The sequence below is a fragment of the Falco biarmicus genome, chromosome 1 (genome assembly GCF_023638135.1).
Source record: "Falco biarmicus isolate bFalBia1 chromosome 1, bFalBia1.pri, whole genome shotgun sequence".
NCBI classification, from domain to species: Eukaryota; Metazoa; Chordata; class Aves; order Falconiformes; family Falconidae; genus Falco; species Falco biarmicus.
Genome location: NC_079288.1, coordinates 38,118,076 through 38,139,110, shown reverse-complemented (window position 1 = coordinate 38,139,110; position 21,035 = coordinate 38,118,076). Strand labels below are relative to the sequence as shown.

Genomic DNA, 21,035 nt, shown 5'->3' with positions numbered 1-21,035 from the left:
GGGGCGGGGGGGGCGCAGCCGCGGGCGGGGAGGGGCTGTGCCCACCCTGGCTAGAGGCGGCGGCCCGGTAGTGAGGGGCCGCGCAGCCCCTCGGTTGAGGCGGGCCTAAGAGGCGGGGCGAGGGCGGTGGCCCCGGGCCGAGGCCTGGCTCTGGCTTTGGTAGAACAAACCCCCATTGTTTGTTGTTTGTTTGTTTGTTTGTTTGTTTTCTGGGATAACTCCGCCGATGTGCAGCTGCAGGGGAACGGGGGCGGGGGGGGGAGCCGCGGTGTGCAACACAGCGGGGGGGAGGGGCGGCCTCGGCAGCGGGGCCCGGGGCGGGCGGTGCGGCCCAGCCGAGGGGCGGGCGGGGGCCGCGGGGCCCCTGGACCTGTTCTTGGCTGCACGGTGTGACATTAATTACAGCTCGTCACTGGGGGCTAGAAGCGAACGTTTAGATGTCTTAGAGAGTCGCTTTGCCGGCTTGGGTTACCAGGTGTGCGTGCAAACGCAGGCGTTCGAACTTAGGCTCCTTCTAAAAGACTGCTGAGTTTCGCAGCCTATCGTTGTTACACAGGATGTGTGACTGTTGTCACAACTAACAAGCAACTGCAGTTAATGAACCCAAATTACAGCACTGATGCTTTAGTGGGAGGCATAGCAGAGCCTGTACTTAACAGGCATTGCCTGCAAAGTGCTATGAATGCAGCAACTAGGAAAATGTGCTGATCTGACATACCCCTGTGACAGTGTCCCCATCGGGGTTTCTGTTCAGCTCAGACCACGGGTTAAAGCCTCTCTCCCAACAGCAATTCAGTTGTTTTATCAAAACGCTTCGGTGTAATACTGCATTGCAGTCTCTCCCTTGTAGTATGTTCCTTCCTTGAATTCATAGGGCTGCAGATTGGCAAGAGCAAGTATGATTTACAGTCCCCTTATTATCCTGAGTGAAATTTAATTTTAAATACTGTAAATCTAAGCAAATGACAGCTGTTTAATCAGAATTCCCTTTAAAACTGGGAGCATGTATGCTTCCAGATGTTACAACATAGTTTGATTTACATTGTGGGAAAAATTTTCTATTTATGTGTCTTACAAAGCCAGTCATGTTATTTAGATGGCCTTCCCAATCCATTTCTGTCAGTCTGCCTGTTCTTCGCTGGTGGGGATTCCCCTGGAAGGCTGCTGCACAGACACGGTGTACTTGTTTGACATTGAAAGGCTTCTTTATACTTAACTAATGTTTCTGATGTTTGTTTTGTAACAGTATGACCAATGTCATTCCACTAGGTTTTCTCATCCATAGTATGTTCAACAAAAGTTGTTCTGTGTTCCTACCTTTGGACTGATTTTGAAGTTGTCAGAAAGCAAATGGCATTTCAATTACAATCAGCAGCATTCCTTCTGTACCAGGGATGTGGAAAATGTGTGTTTGTTTTGTACAATGTATTTCTCACGGTAGCCCACAAAGGGGCTTTGCTTTCTGTTTTCTAGCAGGAAACAGAATGTGATTTGTTCAGCTCAGTGAATTACTGAACAAGCTGCTAGCTGACAGTACGTGTGGCTGGTATCCTAGTTCAGGAACTTAAAAGGTGAATGAAGAAAACTGCATAATATTGCGGCATTATATCCTGTGATGTGTGCAAGAGTGATTCAACTGTCTGCTAGGAAAACTTTCTCATTGTGGTTATGTTCTGGATTAGATTGCCCAAGAGGATTACAGAATCTCCGTAATTGGAGGCTTCTAACAAAGAGCAGACAAATATCTCTCCGAGTCAGGTACAGCTGATCCTGTCTCAGCCCGATAGCTGTATCCTGCAGGGCTGCTGGGGAGCAGCTGCCTCAGGGCAGCCTGTCAGGCCCTCAGGAAGCAGAGCAGGGGCTGCCTGGAAAATGCAGACACCTGCTTGGGTGCCGCAGTTTGCACAGAACATCCATGGTTATGATGTTCTCATGTTCTTTCTCATCCTTCTCCAGCCTGAAGTTTCATTCATTCTTTCTCGTTACAGAGAAGTAGCGTACTGTAAGTGTGTACTGGCCGAATTTGCACCAGCTTGCACGCTGTGGTTCACCTGAAGCCAGCAGCAGTGTTGCTCACCCAGGGTATTCAAGTGAGGGAAAGCAGCTAGGAGAAGCAGCTGAAAAGTGCCAGCCTGGTAGTCAGTGAAGAGCTTGATGTGGCTGGAGCATGGCTATGTGAGCTGAGCTGCTGGTGTGGGACAGGACACCCCCAGGCTCACCCAGAGGCATCCTAATACCATTCAGTGTGGTTGCACTACAAAGGTGTGCTTTCACATGGAGAGACAACCATTTTGCAGAACTCCACATTGAAACAATCTGAAAACTATTTTATATTATACAGCTACAATACTGGTAGGAAATATTAATAATAGTCATTGACTTTCCCCTTACTCTCCCAGTTCAGGGATAAGCGTGATATTTTTTAATTTTTTTTGACCTGCATCTCATTTCAGTGTACTTTTAAAGACATTATAGTCAGCTACATTTTTCTCTACTTTGGATATTGCCATTGAGACCTGTGATCCCCACTGAATGAAAATCAGCTAGAGAGCTTTCTAGCAGGTATGTTTTTATTATAAAGAGGTTTATATATTAAATTCGGGCTATAATAAAACAGAAATGTACTTTAATTACATTAATGATTAAAATAATAATTGATTTAAATAAAGTACCAAGAGAACTTGACTTAAACTGATTCAGTTTCCACATTGATTCCTACAAAAACACTAATTTTATGCAGTGTTTGAAGAACTTGGAGGCCAGAGCTGATTCCTTAGCAAATATGTAACTACAAGTAAAGTGCTCTGCACACAACTGTAACATTTACAAGGTCTGAGGCGGGCTGTGTTTTGAAGCAGTACTCTTACAAAGGGATTAATACAGGTCTGAAAATGGATGGGTTTGCTCAGCTAATTCTCTACCTTACATGTAAATATTCCCACATTATCTTGTTTTAGTTAAATTCAGCAATAACCTTGTACTAACCTCTAGATTGTAAGTGATACAGCTTTTACCTTGTAAAACATGAAATACCTTTTATTTTGAAACACCAGTGGTAAATCTCATACCCCTAGCAAACTCAGTTGAATGGAATTCACACATTCAATTTCATGTAGGCCCAGTTTTTAGTTAAATAAGACCAAAGGAACCTGACAAACATAGATACAGGAGATTTTATTTAACATTGTGTACAAAGAAAGGCTACAAATGCCTTAGATTCCCCCCCCCCCCCCCCAAATACAGTTTTTGGATCCCTTTTTCATACTTTTCTCAGAAAATTTAAAAAAAAAATATCCAGAGTAACAATCCCTCCACCCCCACGCCCCCCTTATTTTTTCCCCCTTTCCTTTTTCCCCCCTCTCTTTGGGCCTAAACTGAGAGATGTTTAGCGGTAGATTCAACACCTTTCAGTATTAAAGTATTAAGATTAGGTTTTCTTTTCCAAAAACAGAACACAATAAGATACTGAAGCACTAGCAACAGCAGTATAAAATGTCAAAAATTGACTCCCTAACATGGTAAAAACAATGCCAACAATGTTAACTCTGATGAAACCCGAAGTTATCCAAACAATAACAAGTTGTTTATCAACTACACCTGATAATTTAGCACTAATTATATAATTTAATTGTATTTATATTTAAATAAATAGTCTTAACTCCTTTCCTTGGAATTCTTCACGGATTATAAACACTTGTAATACTAGAGATAAGAACAAACTACACAACTTACATAGGCAAGAGAAGGCTTAGTTTTATTTTTTTTGCTGGACAGACAGAAAGGACAACACTTCACAGGGTCTGGCTGTGAGATGATTTTTAAATTCACTGTTTCATTGTGGTGCTTCTCAGTCAGCCAATTCCTTACCCTCCTCTTGCTGCCTTGGTAATCACATCTGTCCCTGGGTAGCTAAATTTTATCCAGGATTCCACAAGTTTCATATGTAACTGCAAAGTCCAAACCAGGATTTCTCTTAGGCTGTGAGAAGCAGTAAGGGGATGCAGAGAGGCTGTTATAAAGAAATGTCCTTTTGCTGTGGCAGCTTTTATGTTACCACCTACTATATACAAAATAGTTTTTAGATGCGGATCCATTTTCACTGCATAATCCCTTGAGTCTGCATAATCCTAATTTCTCCAAAAATGGGACTAAAATGCAGGAAATTTGAGCTACTCTGTGTAGACTGGCGTTTGATCATTCAATTAGGCACAGTGAGAAGTAACGGGAGGAGTCTCTCTCTTCCCTTAACTGCCTTGTGGGCCTTGCCCAAACTGCCCCAGGGCAGATGTGACCATCTAAGGACCAAGGCCATCTGCTCACTGGTGGCCTTTACCCATTGTGGTCCTTCCTCTGGGTCACCTGCAGAGAGCTGCTGTGTTCTCCTTCCAGGCAGGAAGCTGTTTTGTGCACAAGCCTGCCCTTCTGTACAGCTACAGGGATATAAAATGGCCTCGTCATATAAATCATTCTGCAGATGAGAGAAGTAGTTCGTGTGTAGAATGTCTTGGGTTCTCAGAGCATCTGACCACCAGGCAAAAGACAACTGAAACAGTTACACAAACCAAAGCTCTAGTGAAAAATAAAAAAATAATAAAAAGTTTTCTCCATTCTGATGAACCCCTTTTTGACAAGAGGATTTGAACATGCCTGCAGTTATGCCAGAGCACTAGAGCAAACCATTCTGCTGGGCTTGGGGACTCTCCAATGATGTTAATTCACAAATACGCTTGAACAGGTGTAAATAATAGAATTTTACTTAATTCACAAAGCAGGCCTACAAGAGCCCAAAGTTTTAGCAGTACCTGGTCCATTCTGCACCAGAAGACTGGAAATACTTTTGTTCTTTCCAGGGATAGCTCTGCTCCAAACCGAACCTCCTGTGTGGTAGTTTCTGCAATGCAGAATGAAGTGGTTTCTGTTGCAAAGAAGGGGTCTTTCTACTGCAAAGTGGGACATGACAGTAGGAAGTGACACGGAGCACACTGGCATGGTTCACCTGCATGCTCTTATTACAGGGGTCTCCAGCAATTCCAATATGGATGGTAACACAAAGAGAATCAACAGCAGAGGCAAACTAGGGCATTTAATAATTACCTGGTTCTTGGCAAGAGCTTTTATGTATTTGCTTGACCCGGAAGGCCTAGATCTACTGCTGTGGTTATGGAAGGAGAAGAATCAAAGTAATATGTACACTCAGGTTTGCTTTGGTCCTACCGTTTCAACCATTTCATCAGAACAGAATGTTGTGGTGTTTTATTCTTGCAGCCTAGTAACAGACTTTTAGCTCGCACAACAGTAACTTTCTGATTCTATTAGCCTTCTCCTTCTTCGCGGTGGTGTTTCACTTATGGTAATATATGGACTCTATTGCTCTTCCCTATCTGTTGCCACAGGGGGAAAGAAAAGGTAGTGAGCAAGTGATAAGCTTTGCTTTCTTAGCACTGAACTGTGAACTTTTTGTAGCAAGGAAGAGGGGTTGCAGCACGTCCGAACCGGGAGGCTACAGCAGCTACATTCCTGGTGTTCCTCTATTAATATTGATTTACTGGCAAGACAGTCTTTGCTCACAGTTACCTAGGGCACGAGACGCCTTCTGTCACCTGAAATGAGAATTTCTATCTCGTCCCAGATGCTATGACCTGAGTGACTTCTAATTATGCTTCTATTTTGAATTTGTGTTACTTTTATTCCCCAAAACCTTTTAAAGGAATAATTAACTGTAAGCGCTTCCTTTAGAGCTTCTGTTGATTTTAAAGGCAATCCATGTATTTAGTTCTATTCAATGAGAAAATTCATGGAATACATATAAACGTTAATTTCAATCTACTTCAGAATGGAGAATTATTATTATCCAAGTCTCCAGTATCGCAGTTGCACATACCTTATGTGAAAGGCAGTGAATAGCATCAGATTTTTTTTCCTAACAGTACTATGACAATGATAGCAAAGTTTACAAAAAAAACCATGTCTGAACTACAAATTTAAGAGGGCATAAACAAATGAGTTACTAACTACACCAGGACTTTGATTAATTTGATTGTATCTACTTAGGAATTGCCCTTTCAGATTTTTCTTCTTGAAGGAACAAAAGCAAGTCCCTTAAATCTAGCATGAACCTATTGGTCTTCAGCTCTTAGAAGTCCCTGTCGTCTTGAAGTGAAAAGAGAAAGGGTAAGGGTTTTTCTTAAAGCATTTTCCATTGCTCACTAAAATTTCTGTAAGAATGCCACATCTGATAATATTATCCCAGTAGATGACCAAGCACTGAAACAAAAGGATTAACCAGGGAGGAATCAGAGACGGTGGGGTTTTTGCCATCAGATTTTAAACATTTTTAAAAGCCATGTTGGTCAATTTACATTCTATACATACTTGAAAGAATGGCACGTTAAGATAAATGACACATTGTGATGCCTTCCAGTGTTACAAGGATGACAAACAAATCTGGAGATCCATGTATGCTTTAAAGAACAGTACATTTGTTTAAATAAACTCATAGAAAACTAACATAAACAACCGTAAAACAGGTTTTTTAAACAGGTAGAATGAATAAACTGTAAAAATACTGCATCTCCCATAAACATACTCTGTGGTTCTACCACCTTGTGGCCAACACAAGAAGTTGCAGTTTTGCTTCAGACGGTGCACGCCGATGGCCTTGGGTTAGCAACTGCAGGTCAGAACCGAGGCAGGCAGTGGGCATCAGCAAAATATAATCACCACACTGCTGTATTTTGCCCTTAGCTGATACACTGAAAAATAGCAGCATTACAATACAGCCTGAAATAGCTTAGCTACTACCTCAACTTGTTAAAAATTGTGCAAGAATAAAGAACACCAGCAGCATTTTTAATGGATGTGTTTTGATTTGGTTTCAGACACTCCCCTCCCATACAAAGCACACACAAACACAAAGCTGAAGCTGATCTAGTAACTGTTATTTCTTGTCCATCTTTGAAAACTTTTCCCATAGTTTGCTTTACTTAACTTTTTTTAATTTCACTTAAAAACCTATCCAGTTTTGAAAAAAAACAACCAAACCACAAACATGAGCATTTTAAATAGTTTCTAAATGCCAGGAAACTGATGCTTATTCCTCTCCTCAAACTGGAGACACACAGACTATTCTAATAACTTGAAATTCTTCAGTTGAAAGTTTCAACATTTCAAATTCCTGTTACTGAAAGCTACATTTTTAGAAAGGTCTCTCCAATACACTAGGAACCGCAAGAGCATAAACTCCCAGTACATATGTAAAGGGCAATTTCTTCCTAGTTTGCTCTTACATCGTTTATATTGTACCTTTTTGATACAGAAAATGGAAGAGTTAGGTTTTCTGACGCAACTCGCAAGGGAATATATGAGTAGAAATCAGAAGGCCTTCTCTAAAACCAAGTTTTGCAATTCCCTTTTTGTTTAAGTATGGTAAGGCTTATTAAAAAAATAGCAAAGTAAAAAAACCCCAACAAAACAAAACCCACCAACAAAACCCAGCCAACATCCCTGGGAAAAAAACATAAAAGCCTTCTGGAAATACTTAATTTCTCAAAACATAAGACTATTTGAAAAAAATCTTAATTGCAAAATCAAAGGAAATTCAAGAAATCAATTCTCGTATTTCAAATCAGTCCACGATTTCATCATCAGCAATAAGATGTGCTATCTTTTCCAGCCCAAAATTACCAGCTTTGGGGAAAACATATTCATACTTAACAGAAATAATTAATGGGTTACGTTAAATTAACTTTTTTCCCTGATCCACATGCCTGCATGTTAGATAATGTTACATTAGAACTGAGCATTGTAATGAGAGACTAAAAGCAACAACTAGTAACAGTAACCAAAGCAAAAGCAATTTTCTCGTGGTTACATACTATAGATCAGTAATTTAATATTAAAATTACTTCCTATATAAATAAAAATTAAAAAATCGGGCAAAAGTAAATTGGCACAGTCATTATGGTATTGCTTTCCAGTTTCAACACTGCAAAGAGCAGCCACAGATTCCAAACACCGAAAGGAAAAGGCTATCCCCCAACCACCTGGTGTAGTTTGGTTGATGTTATTTTTTCCTTTTACGTGAAGTTATCAACAGTGCTGCTGCCTCAGATGTGTCACACACAGCTTGGAACAGACGGGTGTGCAGCTTGCAGTAAAAGGACTGCTATAGAACCACTATGTAAAAATGAGAACAGATACATTAACAAACAACCCATAGAGTGTGGTTCACTGGTCTGCGTGACTTTTCTTAAGTCAGAGTTTTTCAGGATTGTGACTAAATTTTACCTTCAAAAAGGCAAAATAATAAAAAAAAAATACAAAATCTTAAGCCTTCAAGTTTCCTTGCCTTCATTCCCTCCCTCCTCCAAAAAGCACCTTCTACTACAGACACTTTTTCTGTTTCATGGGTTCAGAAGTTGGAATGTAGTGGGAATACATACAAAGAGAAGGAATTTCTAGATGTACATTACATTACAAAGAGGTTTGCTCCCAGACCTAAGGAGGGAGGGATACTAAGCAATATTAAATTCCTATAAGAATCCTTACAAAGCATGCAAAATATTGATATACTCACAAAACTGAAATTTATATTTCTTCCTTTCTGAGTTTGCAACTTCACAGTACAATAATTTCTAATATTATGCAGCAGTCAGAATTACAGTGACTACAAAATTGTTTCCCTTTAATTTTTTTCTTTCCATTTGTTTGAAAGACTCCTTTGTAATTTTTTTTTTTTTTTTGAGAGGCTGCAGATCACCCATCAGAAAATGTGAAATTCAGCATAACAGGGGTTGCTTTCTTTATCGTACTTCCCCTCAAATGACATTGACAACATAACTACCAATCTTTCAAAATCTGTCCCTCCCTCCCCTTCTCATGCTGATTCCTTCCCTTGTCTTCAGGCTGTACTTTTCTTCTTGCCAGGATGATGATGGACAGATGCCACTACATGGATGCTGCATAACTGGGTAGAACGTAAAGGAGGCCGGAGTAGTTTGTGAAAATGGACTCGCTCCCACCCTGCCAAGATGTTTGGCACAACTGCTTCACAGCCAGGACACTTTGCTCTGGATAGCAGCAGTCAGAGCTTCCCTCCAGTTCCCTAGACAAATACTGCTGTCCTGTACGCCAGTGTAACCCTGTGGCTTCACCCGATTTAGGCAGGGAAACACAAATCTGGTATTTGGCTAGACCTTGCGTACTGCTCTATGTAGTTCCATAGAAATTTCTTCACTGCTCTTACAACAGGGTTGGAATTTCTGGAGAATACTCACTAGATTGTCTGTAAAGTACATTCTGACACATTCTATCGAAGTATTTGTATCTATCAGAAAAAGACTCCTGTAGAAGCAATGTACAAAGCCTCCAAAAATTCAAGTATCGGAGAAAGAAAAAAAAAAAAAAGAAAAAAAAAAAAAAAAAAGGGATGTTCTGATACAAGTCTGGAGTAAGCAGCCAGCCCAACTGATAGCCACTGTTTGTTATTTTTTTGTGTCCACAAATGCGTCAATTATTTTTGCAGTAGTAACACCTTTTCGTTGGAGTGTTGGGAATTAATAGTCTTTCCAATTAATTTTCAGTAAGTTTGGTGGGGGCACAGGAATTTAGCAATCCTGCCTCTGCATTTATATGCAAACAAACAACAGAATCACAAACAGAATCACTGATTCTAATCCTCCCTGCCTCTCTTTAATTTGCTGTATTTATTTATAGTGTAACATCATTGGGTCTGGCTCCCTTAACCCCAAAAAACCCATCAGAAGTGCAACACAGGCAAGAGCAGAGCATCTCCTTCCCTAGAGCTGTATAAACTTTTGCAAGGGAAGGGGTGAGTGAGACAAAAAAAAAAAAAAAAAGAAAAAAAAAAGGAAAAAGAAGAGAGAGAAAAAAACCCAAACAAACCAACAGTTCTAGTTGTACACAAAACTGTTTCATTTCTTTAGAACTCTGTTCAAATCAAGACTTCAATTTCTGAGGAGGGAATCTTAGATCCCAGACCCTTCCCTTCTCTCCTCTTGCAAAGCAATGCTATTTTTGTGGCCCAGAACAGTACTTTAAAAACAGCAGTTATTAAAGACACAGTTGTGATATATCCTTTAACTCCCCCTCACCCAAAAAGGCATATCCTATCAAGTGGTCCAGTAGAAATCTTGGAAGTTTCTTTATGATAAATTAAATCCATAAAATGAGGAATACCTTCTGTCACATTCCCAACAAGAATAACAGCCACACTCTGTGGTGCATTTGTTCAAGTGTCTATTGCTCCTTCTAGTGGAGATTCTGCACAGCTCCATCTCCAGTTCAGTTCTGGTCCTACCAAACAGGAGTAGAGATTCTTCTCCTTTCTCTTCAGCTTGTCTCTGGTTAACACACAGCAGAAGCACTGAGGGCCGTAATTCCCCAGGACAGGAACAGGCCAGTAATGTCTGAAGAAACACCAGTCGTCTTTTCCTCGGGTGAGGCGGGTTTATGCCAAGAGCAGTTTTTTTCTGTCCTGTTGGTATCGCAGAAACCTACACCTCTGTGGAAAAGAGAATGCTTTGCCTCTTGCTGTCCGGGGTAGGGATAGTCTCTAGCTGCAGGAAGTACAGAAGAACTTGAACCTGGAAAGAGAAAGAAAGGGGGAATAATAAAGCCTTGTTAACTCATCCTCATCCTGGCTCTTTCAGCGTTGGCAGACGTGCCTGCAGCTCTCTCCACAGGAACATCTTGCAGTTACATATTTGTTCTAATAAAGCAGGAATATTAAAACTTGCAGTGCTTCAGAAACACTTTTCAGCTTGCAGGGTGTAACAATGTGTTGGTGTTCCACTGCACTGAAAAATGTGATCTCCAATTCGCCATTACTCAATCAAGAATGTACAAAACAGCCTGAGTAGCTAACATAGCCTCTGCGTGTTAATTCTCTGTATTGCCTTCAAATGGCAGCAGTGGCCAAAGAAAGCTGAATGTAGCAAAGAATCTTGTTGTGCATAACTGAAGGTGGTTATTGAGGAGCACTGCAGAAGAACACTGACAGTCCTTTTATCCCAGGCTAGCAATATGGGTCTGTGAGACAGCTCTCAAAAAAAAAAAAAACCAAACCAAAAAACAACAACTTGCTATGCACAAACACAAAACATACACGATATGTGCATACTGACATTAGTACAGATGCAAGCTGAACTGCCTGAAGAGGCAGTTCTACAAACAGTCTAAAGTTTCTCTGTAAGGGTGAAAGGTGTTCAAGTTTTTCAAAAACACCATCAGGAAAACACAGAAGGGTGGCTGCACCAGGCCTTGCAACGGGACTGCCAGAAGTTTCCCCGTCTTCACTAGATTCAGTAGCACATTTTGGATTTTACCTGGGACATGACTTCCAGTGACCAACTATCGGTCATTGTGATAGGCTGGGTCGGGTTCGCGGGGATTTTACTGTCCTTCTCTGAAGGTCTGAGCAGTGTTGGTCCAAAGACAGTTGCAAGGTTATGCAGGGACATCTTGTTAACGCTTTCCCTCTCAGCAACCCTGGGAGAAGAAACAATGAACAAGGCAGATCTTTTTAAAATACCTGAATTTGGATGTGTCCTTAAGTAAGAAACCATATTTACTCCTGTTGTAAAAAGTTTTAGATAGATTCAACCAACCACTCTCTCCATATGTGCCTAAATTAATTTTATATATCTAAAGCAAACAGCCTGATGTGACACAACCACAGCCTCCAGGCACTCTACAGACATGGCTTAAACCAGGAAAGGGACTGCTGCTTACTGCCTGGACAGGGAGAGGTGGGACGGGAATAAAGGAATGTTTTTCATCCTGGTTTTATAAATGAGAAACTGAGGCACAGAGGTTAGAACATTCACCCAAGGGCAGAAAAGTCTGCAGCAGAAACACAAGTAAAACCCAGATTTCCTGGATTTTAATCCAGAACCTCAGTCACGAGATCATCTTTCATCTCACCACTGACAGTCTCTGGTATGTACAAAACACATATGTAAATTAACACATTGCGCATATAGTAAAGCAAGCTTACTGCATTAATATCAAATGCATGGAAATACTTCTTCACAGTTACAACCCTATTACAGAGACATAGACAAGATCAGAAAGACTAGTTTAAGCAAGGAACTGACAACTCCAGTTAGCAAGAGTGCTGTAATTTTTGAGAAGAAATCATGTTAGATTGCAGACACCTTCTGAAACAGGGCTCACAAGTCCTTAGACACAGCCAAAGCCTCACGATTTACACTAAAACTTTTCCTGCTCTAAAACCTTACAGTAAAAGATGTATCCAGATGGAGTTTTGCAGTGATATTGCAGCACAAATTTGCATTTGCAGTAGATAAGCCCCGAGAGTTTTGTTACCCCTTTCCTCCAGTTCTAATCCTTTCAGGATGAGTGGGAATGGAACTCAGGGTTTAGCACCTCACTGAGTACCAGATAGTAGTTACCTGACCAGCATTCACAGTAAATCAGCAAATGCTTCTTCATTTGTGAGATTCAGCATTAAAGGAAAAGGCTCTTTTCAAAATAATGACACTTTACACATTAAATATGTGTCTAAAGGATCCACATATTACCTTTTTAAATGGTCCAAAAGGAAAAGGAATGTCACAAGGTTGGGTTCTGGAAGCGATAACAATAGATTCAACATACAGCTTTCCTTTGCGACAGGATCTGAAAGTGCTACAAGACAGAAAATTACAAAACATCAGCACAAGAAGCGAACAAGAATTTCTGCAGAATTTCTGCATAATTTCCCAAACCAACAAATACGGATGGTCCTGAATGGGCTGTAATTGCATTGTAGGTTGGGAGGTCAGAGCTGCACATCAGTACCCCACAGGTTCTCTTTCCTTTATTTCATACATGTGTAGAGAATCCTTTTCTCTCAAGCAATTCAAGTGCTTTCAGACTTTCAACTGTTACGACATTCTTCCTGTGCATCCAGATATGACAAGGTATACCCACCCTGCCCCCCCACCCCCAAGAACTTCCCTGGAAGATTGAACGGGGCAAACAGCATGCACAGCCTCAACAGCTAGGCTGTCATTCTATCCTTAACCTATTCTTCAGAAACCTGGACATTTTCAACTTACAAAAATGCACGGGAATTACCCACATTCAAGCTCACAGGAAGAAGATGTCACTCCAGTGTTCACTGCTGAGCTCCATTTCACTTCCCTAACAACTTGTTCTGGGCTTCTCTCCAACACCGCCAATACGGTTTTGTGTTGCTTTAGGAGCAGCCTCCTGCAGAAGAGTTTCAGTTATCAAGGGTTATTTCTGCTACTACCTACCAATGCCCTCAGCGAAGTTGGGGTACAGTTCGTCCGTAAAGAGGGGTTCAGGCAGTTCCCGGAAGTACAGTTTCAAGGTGCCTGCAATGGCATTAACATCCATCTCGCTCATCATCACTGACACGTCTTTGTTATCTGGAAGAGGGGAAGCACAGTAAAGAAGCTGCTGGCGTTGCATTCATTTTTTTTCTTGCTTTGGCTCTCTTAGTTATTCTTTGTCTTTGCCCAAATAGCTGAGAGTTTTCCTGTTTACATTTCTCCAGATTAAATGAGATACCTTCTGACAAGTAGTTCTGAGAAGTGCTGCACAAACGACTGCAAACAGTTTAGAGCTTTAGACGGAGTTGAGGGAACCTCGCACTACCCAGGGTTAGCTGGGCTGTGCCAACAACCTCAGCCTGATCTGCAACAAACCCGGCTTGAGTGTATTTATACGCATTTCAACTTTTGTTAGTGACAACAGTTGTTATTCCAATTCCCTGCCTCTAACAGCTTAGAATAAGAGACTCTGAGGCTGTCTAGCTCCCCACTGAGCACAGCTGAAGCACACAGGCAATTCAGGGCTTCACATTTCCATTTTGCTACTACTAAGAAAAACAAAACAACCCCCTTTCCCTAAAACAAGCAGGCCAACCAGCAGAGCCAGCACCGGTTTCACGAGTTTAGTGTAAAACAGGATTTAATATAAATGAAAAAAGTTGGTTTTCAAGATACAAAACACCCTTACTTGCACTAGGAAAGATTCATAAACTGATGTTTTTGGTAGCTTAGGGGGAATGAAAAGAAAATAGAAGAAGGAAGATACTGCATAAAATAAGTGGGGGAAAAACGTGTGGGGAGGGTGAATTTGGGCACTTGGCACAGGCCTCATGACTGCTCGCATCAAAAGGGAGCTCGAGTATGGCCAGAGCAGTCTTTGGACCATCATGTGGAGGCTGGAGGTAGGGCAGAATTTCACTTTTTGTACCTCAGCAATTTGGAGGATGCCTTCTAGGAGATACACACCATTCTTTTAAATGCAGTAAGGAGCCCTTTTCTGCTCAAGATCAAAGAAAGCTTTACAAAGGTTGGTCAAAATTATCTAATTTTATGATCTGCACACATCAATCTAGACTGAGTTAAGAAAAGAACTCGTCAGCCCTGACCACCTAACTCCACTTTTGTAAACACCCTTCCTACTCAGCCTTAGAATGTTGGGGTTTTTTTGCTGGCTTCCTTGCACAAAACTTTGTTCATTCCAAGGACTTTATTATTTTGGAGACCTCACAACAGTGAGGAAATTATGACTTCTGATTGCTGCTGCTTCCCCTGAGGAAAGTGTCTGCCATTTACAAAGATTTGGCAAGGCAGGCAAACCCACTATGTCATGTCTGCTGGGAAGAATAACACACACATTATTTGGTATAAGGATCCATCCAATTGTATGCCTTGGGTTTATCTGTAGCTGAAGAATATTAATTAAAACACACAGCCAGGGTTAAAATGATTCTCCTTGTGTGAGAATCTCTACCTCTTAATGCTTCTTGGGGAACATAAGATTAAAATTAGCACAGCCACCTGACAGGGAGCTCATGCAAGTTCTCACAGTGCAAAGGAAACATCAGACACAAATACTTACTGACATCAAAGGCAGCTTTCAAAGCTTGGATATCGGTTGCAACCCCAGAGACACGGTAGATGCCCACCTCTTCCATTCCACGCCGCTCTATCTCTTCCACACACTGGCGCACTATGTAAGGCACCTTTGATCTCTCTCTCCTTTAAGCAAGCCAGATAGAAGAATTCAGTACAGCCTGTGCCCTCAATGCTTGTTACCCCAGCTGCCTGGCTGGTTAAAAATCACCCCATCATTTTACTGCGCAAACCTCTTCTGGAAAACAGGGTGGGAGAAAGTATGAACAGGCAATCAAGTCTGAGCCAAAAAATTCCTTTTAAAACTGGAAAGGGTTTTCTGGCTGTCTCAGCCTGGCTTTGGCCAAGTCCCAGTGCCCCTAGAGCCTGTGACTCTGCGCAGGTAACGAGAGGATTCCCAAACAGTCCTTGAATACATAGCAACGCTGTTGCTTTTAAATGAATGCAATTCCATAGGGAGGAAATCCCACACTTCCCAAACTATATAACAGAACAAATGGCTTTCTTCTGGCAAATGATTCATGACAAAAGATCGGGGGTTAAAATAATACAACAGGATCCAAAGAACCTGGACATTTCTGATTATGGAAAGGAAACATCACTGTTCGGTGGCTCTGGAAACTTGTGACCAAGTCAGCTAACTACAGAGTACAGGGGCAAGGGGTATTTCCGGCACTCAGGAAAGTGATATGCTCTAAGTAAACACCCTGGGTTTCAAAGCCTGTGTGCACACTGTTTTTTCCCCCCGCAAAACATGAAGCTCAGAGAATGTACATCACCTCCTTTCTGCAGCCACAGCCATCTACACTCTACATGAATGGAGCAGGCTGGACTGACAAATCCCGCGGTGGGGTGAAGACAAGCACAACCCACTGCCTAGCTGGCTTTCCAAAATACAGTCGGGAGAAATATGACCCAGCAGCTTACTTGGTGACAATAGCGATCTTGACCCCAAAAACCCCAGTCTGCTTCCGGGATGGCATCCTTTTCAGGCTAAACTCCCGGCTGGTAAACTTTACTGACAGCTTCACTTCAACCTGAGTGAAAGAAAACAGCTGTTAATTTTCAAACGTTGGTTTTTCAACACTGCAATGAAGAGCAAAGAAATAAAGCACATAAGAGGTACAGAAGCAGTGCTAACTTCTGTTCTCTATACTTACTCCATTCATTGAGATGACTGTGCGTTGCCAGTCTTTGTCCTGCAATGCCTGTGGGTCCAGCTGAAAAACATGCAAATTACCCATGAGTTAGGAACAGACTGCAGAGAAATCAGCAAATCTGACAGGCTTCTGTAAGTAAGCAGAGCACTACTGTTTTCAACATGTTATTTCTTTTCCATAGGAAAACACACATTCCAAGGTTTTCCCAGTTTCAGGTGATAGGCCATTCAGATATTGTGCAGTTCTCTAAGCAGAGCTGATGAGGACTCACACACATGGAAAATCCAGCAACATGTGTACAGTGTCTGCTCAACAACAAAGGCAACCTCAGCAAGCAAAATCAATGTTTGAAAGCCAATAACCTCAGCTTTCATAGAAAAAGAGACTACATTCATTGCTGTAGCACAACAGGCACATTAACAGCCAGCCAAATTTGTCCTATCCCACAGGGCTAGGAGTCAGAAGACAGGAGGAGAGATTTCTGGAAAAACTCTGATTTGAAATAGAGGAACTGTCTCCCTCTGCAGTTTTCTAAAGACAGGTGAGGTTGGATGAGTGTGAAAACACTGCACTGAAATAAAAAGCCAGGAAGGTCAAAGAAGAGTACCATGAAGTGATCTATACAGAGACAAGTAACTTTAAATAAACCAAACCTCTGTCAGGATCTGACAGGAGAAATGGAGAAAACTGGCCCAGAAATGGAAAGCTGTCCTCCTTCAACCTGCCTATTCCTTTTCATTTCTATTTGAGCGTGCAGGCAGGAAGAACACCTGGCCCTGCTATTGCAAGAACTCATTAAACAGAAACAAGTTCTGATGCAAAGCCCCGATCTCACATTTTCAGCTTTGCTTGATCTCTTTTGAGTGGACAGCTGTGAGGCTGGGCAGTAGCTGACTCAAGTACTCAAACTATCACCCAGCAATTCCAATACTGCAGGGAGAGTGCAAACATATCTGAATGCCTGAAGAGTGGCACTCTGCTCGAGCTAGACTGGCAAAAGAGAGAAAAGAGCTGTCTCCATGGGGACTTCCACCAGCAATCAGAACCAGCCAAAGCAAGCAGGCTTCAGCGCCTCCTGAGATGGTTTTGTAACACTTGGCTCTAGAACAGCGAGACACGGTAAGACCAGGAGGAGGCAACTGCAGTAGACTCTGCATTTTGAGTTTACTGGCATCAGCAAACAAAAAGACAGTAACTACAGCTACTTCTGCAGCACAGGTCCTCTCTCTCACAGAACTCGTGCAAAAGCAGAGTTCTCTGACAGGCAGAGGTAAGTGTTGAAACAATGGCAGCTACAATATATTCTGAGATCTTAGATGCAATCATGCTCACACTCTTTCAGATCATCAAACCAGCCCAATGCCGCTGACAGCTACAGAGACAAGTCCCCTCACACCCTTCCCCACTCCCCCAAAAAGACAGCCAGCAGGGAGGAAGGTTTCTCCCTGCTTGCTCACACCACAGAGACCCCAAGAAATAACAGACAAGCAAGTCAGGCCAACCTTATCTCTGCGCACTTTGTTACGAACGTGAGCCCACAGTGGGATGCTGCCAGCACACACATGCTTTCCTGTTGAATTGGACCGGTTCCTGTAGGTGCAATTCTGGCAGAAATTCCTGAAGACCCCTTGCAAAGAGTAGTCAGTAACCAGTAGCTCCCACATTTTGGGAGTGCACAGAGGTCCAGGAGGCCAATGGGCAGCAGTACTTCAGCGCTTCAGCAAACCCAGATAACAGTCTGCTTGCCAAGAGAGTTTGCTTATAACTCTGGCGGAACAGATCCGCCCCCGCCTGTGCAGCTGGCCAAGGTCCCTACATGTTGGCCAGAACCTAGGCTGTTACTCCCTGAATTTCCGTGCTGGAAGTTTGGTTTCTTTCAACAACTGCATTCCTTCCCAGAATCAATAGGAAACCATTTCTGAAGTGTCTGGTTTCCTATGAAGAACAACCATGCTCAGTATTTCTGAAAGCTTGATCTCCAGCTGCCTAAATAGTCATCTCATTAAGCTGCCAAAATGGCCCTGCTGATAGACACACTCACAGCCAATCCTTCAGCTCAGAAGCAGTTTTCCATATGCTTTTAGAATGGAGTCACCGAGAGTGTATTATTTATAGCAGGGAGAGACTGCTTAAGATTGAAGGGGAAAGAGGGTTTTCAGTATTTGCCAAAAATGTTAAAGAGATCAGCAAGGTCCAGTTACAGTTTATTTAATCTAACAGGTATTACTGGTCATGTCTCAGTGATGACCAGGGAACTACTACCACAAGTAGCTGTAATTAGCAAGTAAATAGCTGTTAAAAAGTACCAGCCAGACAAAGTCCTGTTCTGTCTCAAGAGTGAGTATCATAAGGTTACAAAGGACTAGTAAAAGCAGTGTGCTGGAGCTGAGAGCTCACTGAGACTCCTCCTTGCTGAGTAACTACTGAAGCTGATCAAGGACTTCGAGTGTACCTGCTGCTACCTCTTGCTCCCCTGACCTCTGAGCTCCATTGCAGGACTGGCAGGACCCCCACACTCGCCACCTGCTGTTGGACAACAGCTTGTACGGAATGGAGACAGCTAAGGAGAACAAGCACCAGGAAGCAGGTTTGACTGACCCAAGGCAACCCTGCATAAGTCGCTGTCAATAACAACAGCAATTAAAAAAAAATAAAGTCCAACCCCAGGTGCTTTTTAAAGAACAAAGCAAAATGATGGAAGCTAATAAAAAAGCAAGTTTGACTAAGCTCTCAGCAACACCGAGACAGGAAGATCAGGTCTAACAGTCTGATAAAGTCACAGTACAAAATAACAGCATCAACAGGAAACTAAGAATGTCAGTTAGACTTTGAGCAAGCTTTCAGTCTTGGACCCTACAAATGACTGACCTTCTAAGGCCAGCAAGAGCAATCCAGGGAAAGGGAAGCCGTTGCAGACAGGTTACAAAGCAGACTGAAGGCAGAGTGAGTTAGTGAATGTGATGCTTCAGCACAGAGAGGGCCTGTGACACAAATGGGGTCATGCTGTCTTCTGGCCTGATTTGAAGATCAATGACCTGGAAGGAGGAACACTGAGTAGAAGAATGAAATCTACAGACAGCGTGCCAAAAGGAGGCTGCTCTGAGTGAGCAAGCACATAGCGCTCGCGTTGCCAGCTCAAGCAGGGGGAGGCACTGTGAAATGGCTGCCTCTGCATTAATTTGACAGTGAAATGTACTGCATCTCTGAACATTTCCTTCGAACACTTGCTTGGTTTGAGTGACAAAAGGACCTGTCCCATCTCCACTGACACTGTGAAAAACTGTGCTGTTTCCATGACCTATGCAAAGAGGACAGACCTGCTAAAACCCTCAGAGACTGTATCTCACAGGCTTGTTTGCACAGTCCCCACCAAAAGCACATGCTGCACGGGAAAAATAGAAACAAACCAGTTGGCCTTTACTTCCCCAGCACCTCCAGTCCTCTTGTACCTTGTTCTTTGGCATTTGCAGTGACAAGCTACAACCCCAAATTTACTAATGAATCAAGCAAATGCCCCTCTGTACCCTGCAAAAAACACAACAGAACAAAGCTGCTCAGCACCACAGGGATTTCTGAGTGCAGGTCTCTGGCCCTCATAGCAGCTTAGCACTGAATTATGGCAGACAATGAGCGTCTAGCAGTCAGCAGGGGCTCAGCATGCAGAACAGAGTGGTGAGGACCTAGGAAAAAGGTGAACTGAGGATGCTGGTCAACAGCAAATGCAAGCTAGGCACTAAGAAGGGTGTCTGTGCTCCACCTTAGGAAACCACCACAGAGCATTTGATGATTTCCCCCACCCCCAAGAAAAGAAAAGAAAACATACAGAAAGATGTAAAAACAAAGAAGCAGCAGTGGAAATGAAATGCCTGGGAGCAAGAACTGAGGCAATCTTAAGGTTAGTGTATTTTATGCTATTTATTCATATTACTTCCTCCCTTCATTAAATCTCCCTGGCACCTTTACACTCCATCAATTTTTAATTGTAACTGATGTGACATACATGTTGTCAAGTCTCACTGCTGCTGGAAACTCCCACTCCAGCCATAACCCCATTCTTCTCAAAGCTCCCCACTGACATGTTAATCTTTCCCGCCATCACCCTTTAGACATGACCCATTGCCTTCTTCACTTCCACCCTATTTTCATTGCTGGGATACTGTTCTGCATGAGCAAACTGTTTAAATGAACTCGGGTGTGTAAAAGGTTTTCTGAATTGATGCTTGGGAGGTACAGCATGCGACAATCTGTTTTACACGGAAAACAACCTGGATGTCTGAAATAGCCATGAGCACTGCTATGAGACATCCCAGACAATTAAGCTGATAAGAGTGATTGTTTTGCATGGCAACAGAGGAATGGTGTTGCGCTGCTACCACAGAATGACTGATCTAAGGTCATATCCTCTCCGACTTTCCAGCACTGCTGTGAGGGAGAAGGAAATTGTTTGCCTGAGCTGGTCGTGCAAGAAAAAAAACACAACACAACAACAACCCCCCCAAAAAAACCCAAAACAAAATACCAAAACAGCAAAGGAAACAGCATTTGTAGGAGGCACCAACTGGAGGAGATGGATCACAGGATGAAGTATCAGTTTACTCATCTAATTTGTCCCCAAATCCTGTTTTGCTGACACATGTGCCCACTTAAATGCAGAGTCTCAGGACCAAGCAAAAGGCGGCTACACTCAAAACATGTGGATATGCCTGCCACATGAACTGCAAAATTCAAAGAGCAAAAGGGCCTGCCTCCCAAGTGCCAAAGATGGATTGCAAGGTAACAACAGAAAGAAAAAGAAAAGAAGGGGAGTGGGGGGGGTGGGAAGAGAGAGTTTAAAATGAGAGGAGCTGACACTCACAATTGAACTAAGCCTTACGTTTCCTCCTATAAGATGATGTCCATTTCTTCCTCCCCTAAGCCTTCCAGTAATTTCAGTTTCACAGTGTACCCAGGAATGGCACCT

At 42.5% G+C, this 21,035-nt stretch overlaps 1 protein-coding gene across 2 annotated transcripts in view; it reads right to left on the bottom strand.

Annotated features, from left to right (window-relative positions):
- Nucleotides 1-6,307: 6,307 nt before the first annotated feature.
- Nucleotides 6,308-21,035, bottom strand: part of BCR (BCR activator of RhoGEF and GTPase) — a 101,902-nt gene continuing 87,174 nt past the window's right edge. For both annotated transcript variants that reach the window (XM_056343996.1, XM_056344006.1), the window contains 7 exons: nt 16,076-16,135; nt 15,843-15,952; nt 14,902-15,041; nt 13,284-13,418; nt 12,564-12,669; nt 11,346-11,508; nt 6,308-10,604 (listed from right to left, as the gene is read on the bottom strand). In XM_056343996.1, the coding sequence (XP_056199971.1) occupies nt 10,515-10,604; nt 11,346-11,508; nt 12,564-12,669; nt 13,284-13,418; nt 14,902-15,041; nt 15,843-15,952; nt 16,076-16,135 (804 nt within the window). In that variant the 3' untranslated portion in view covers nt 6,308-10,514. The remainder of the gene's footprint in view (nt 10,605-11,345; nt 11,509-12,563; nt 12,670-13,283; nt 13,419-14,901; nt 15,042-15,842; nt 15,953-16,075; nt 16,136-21,035) is intronic.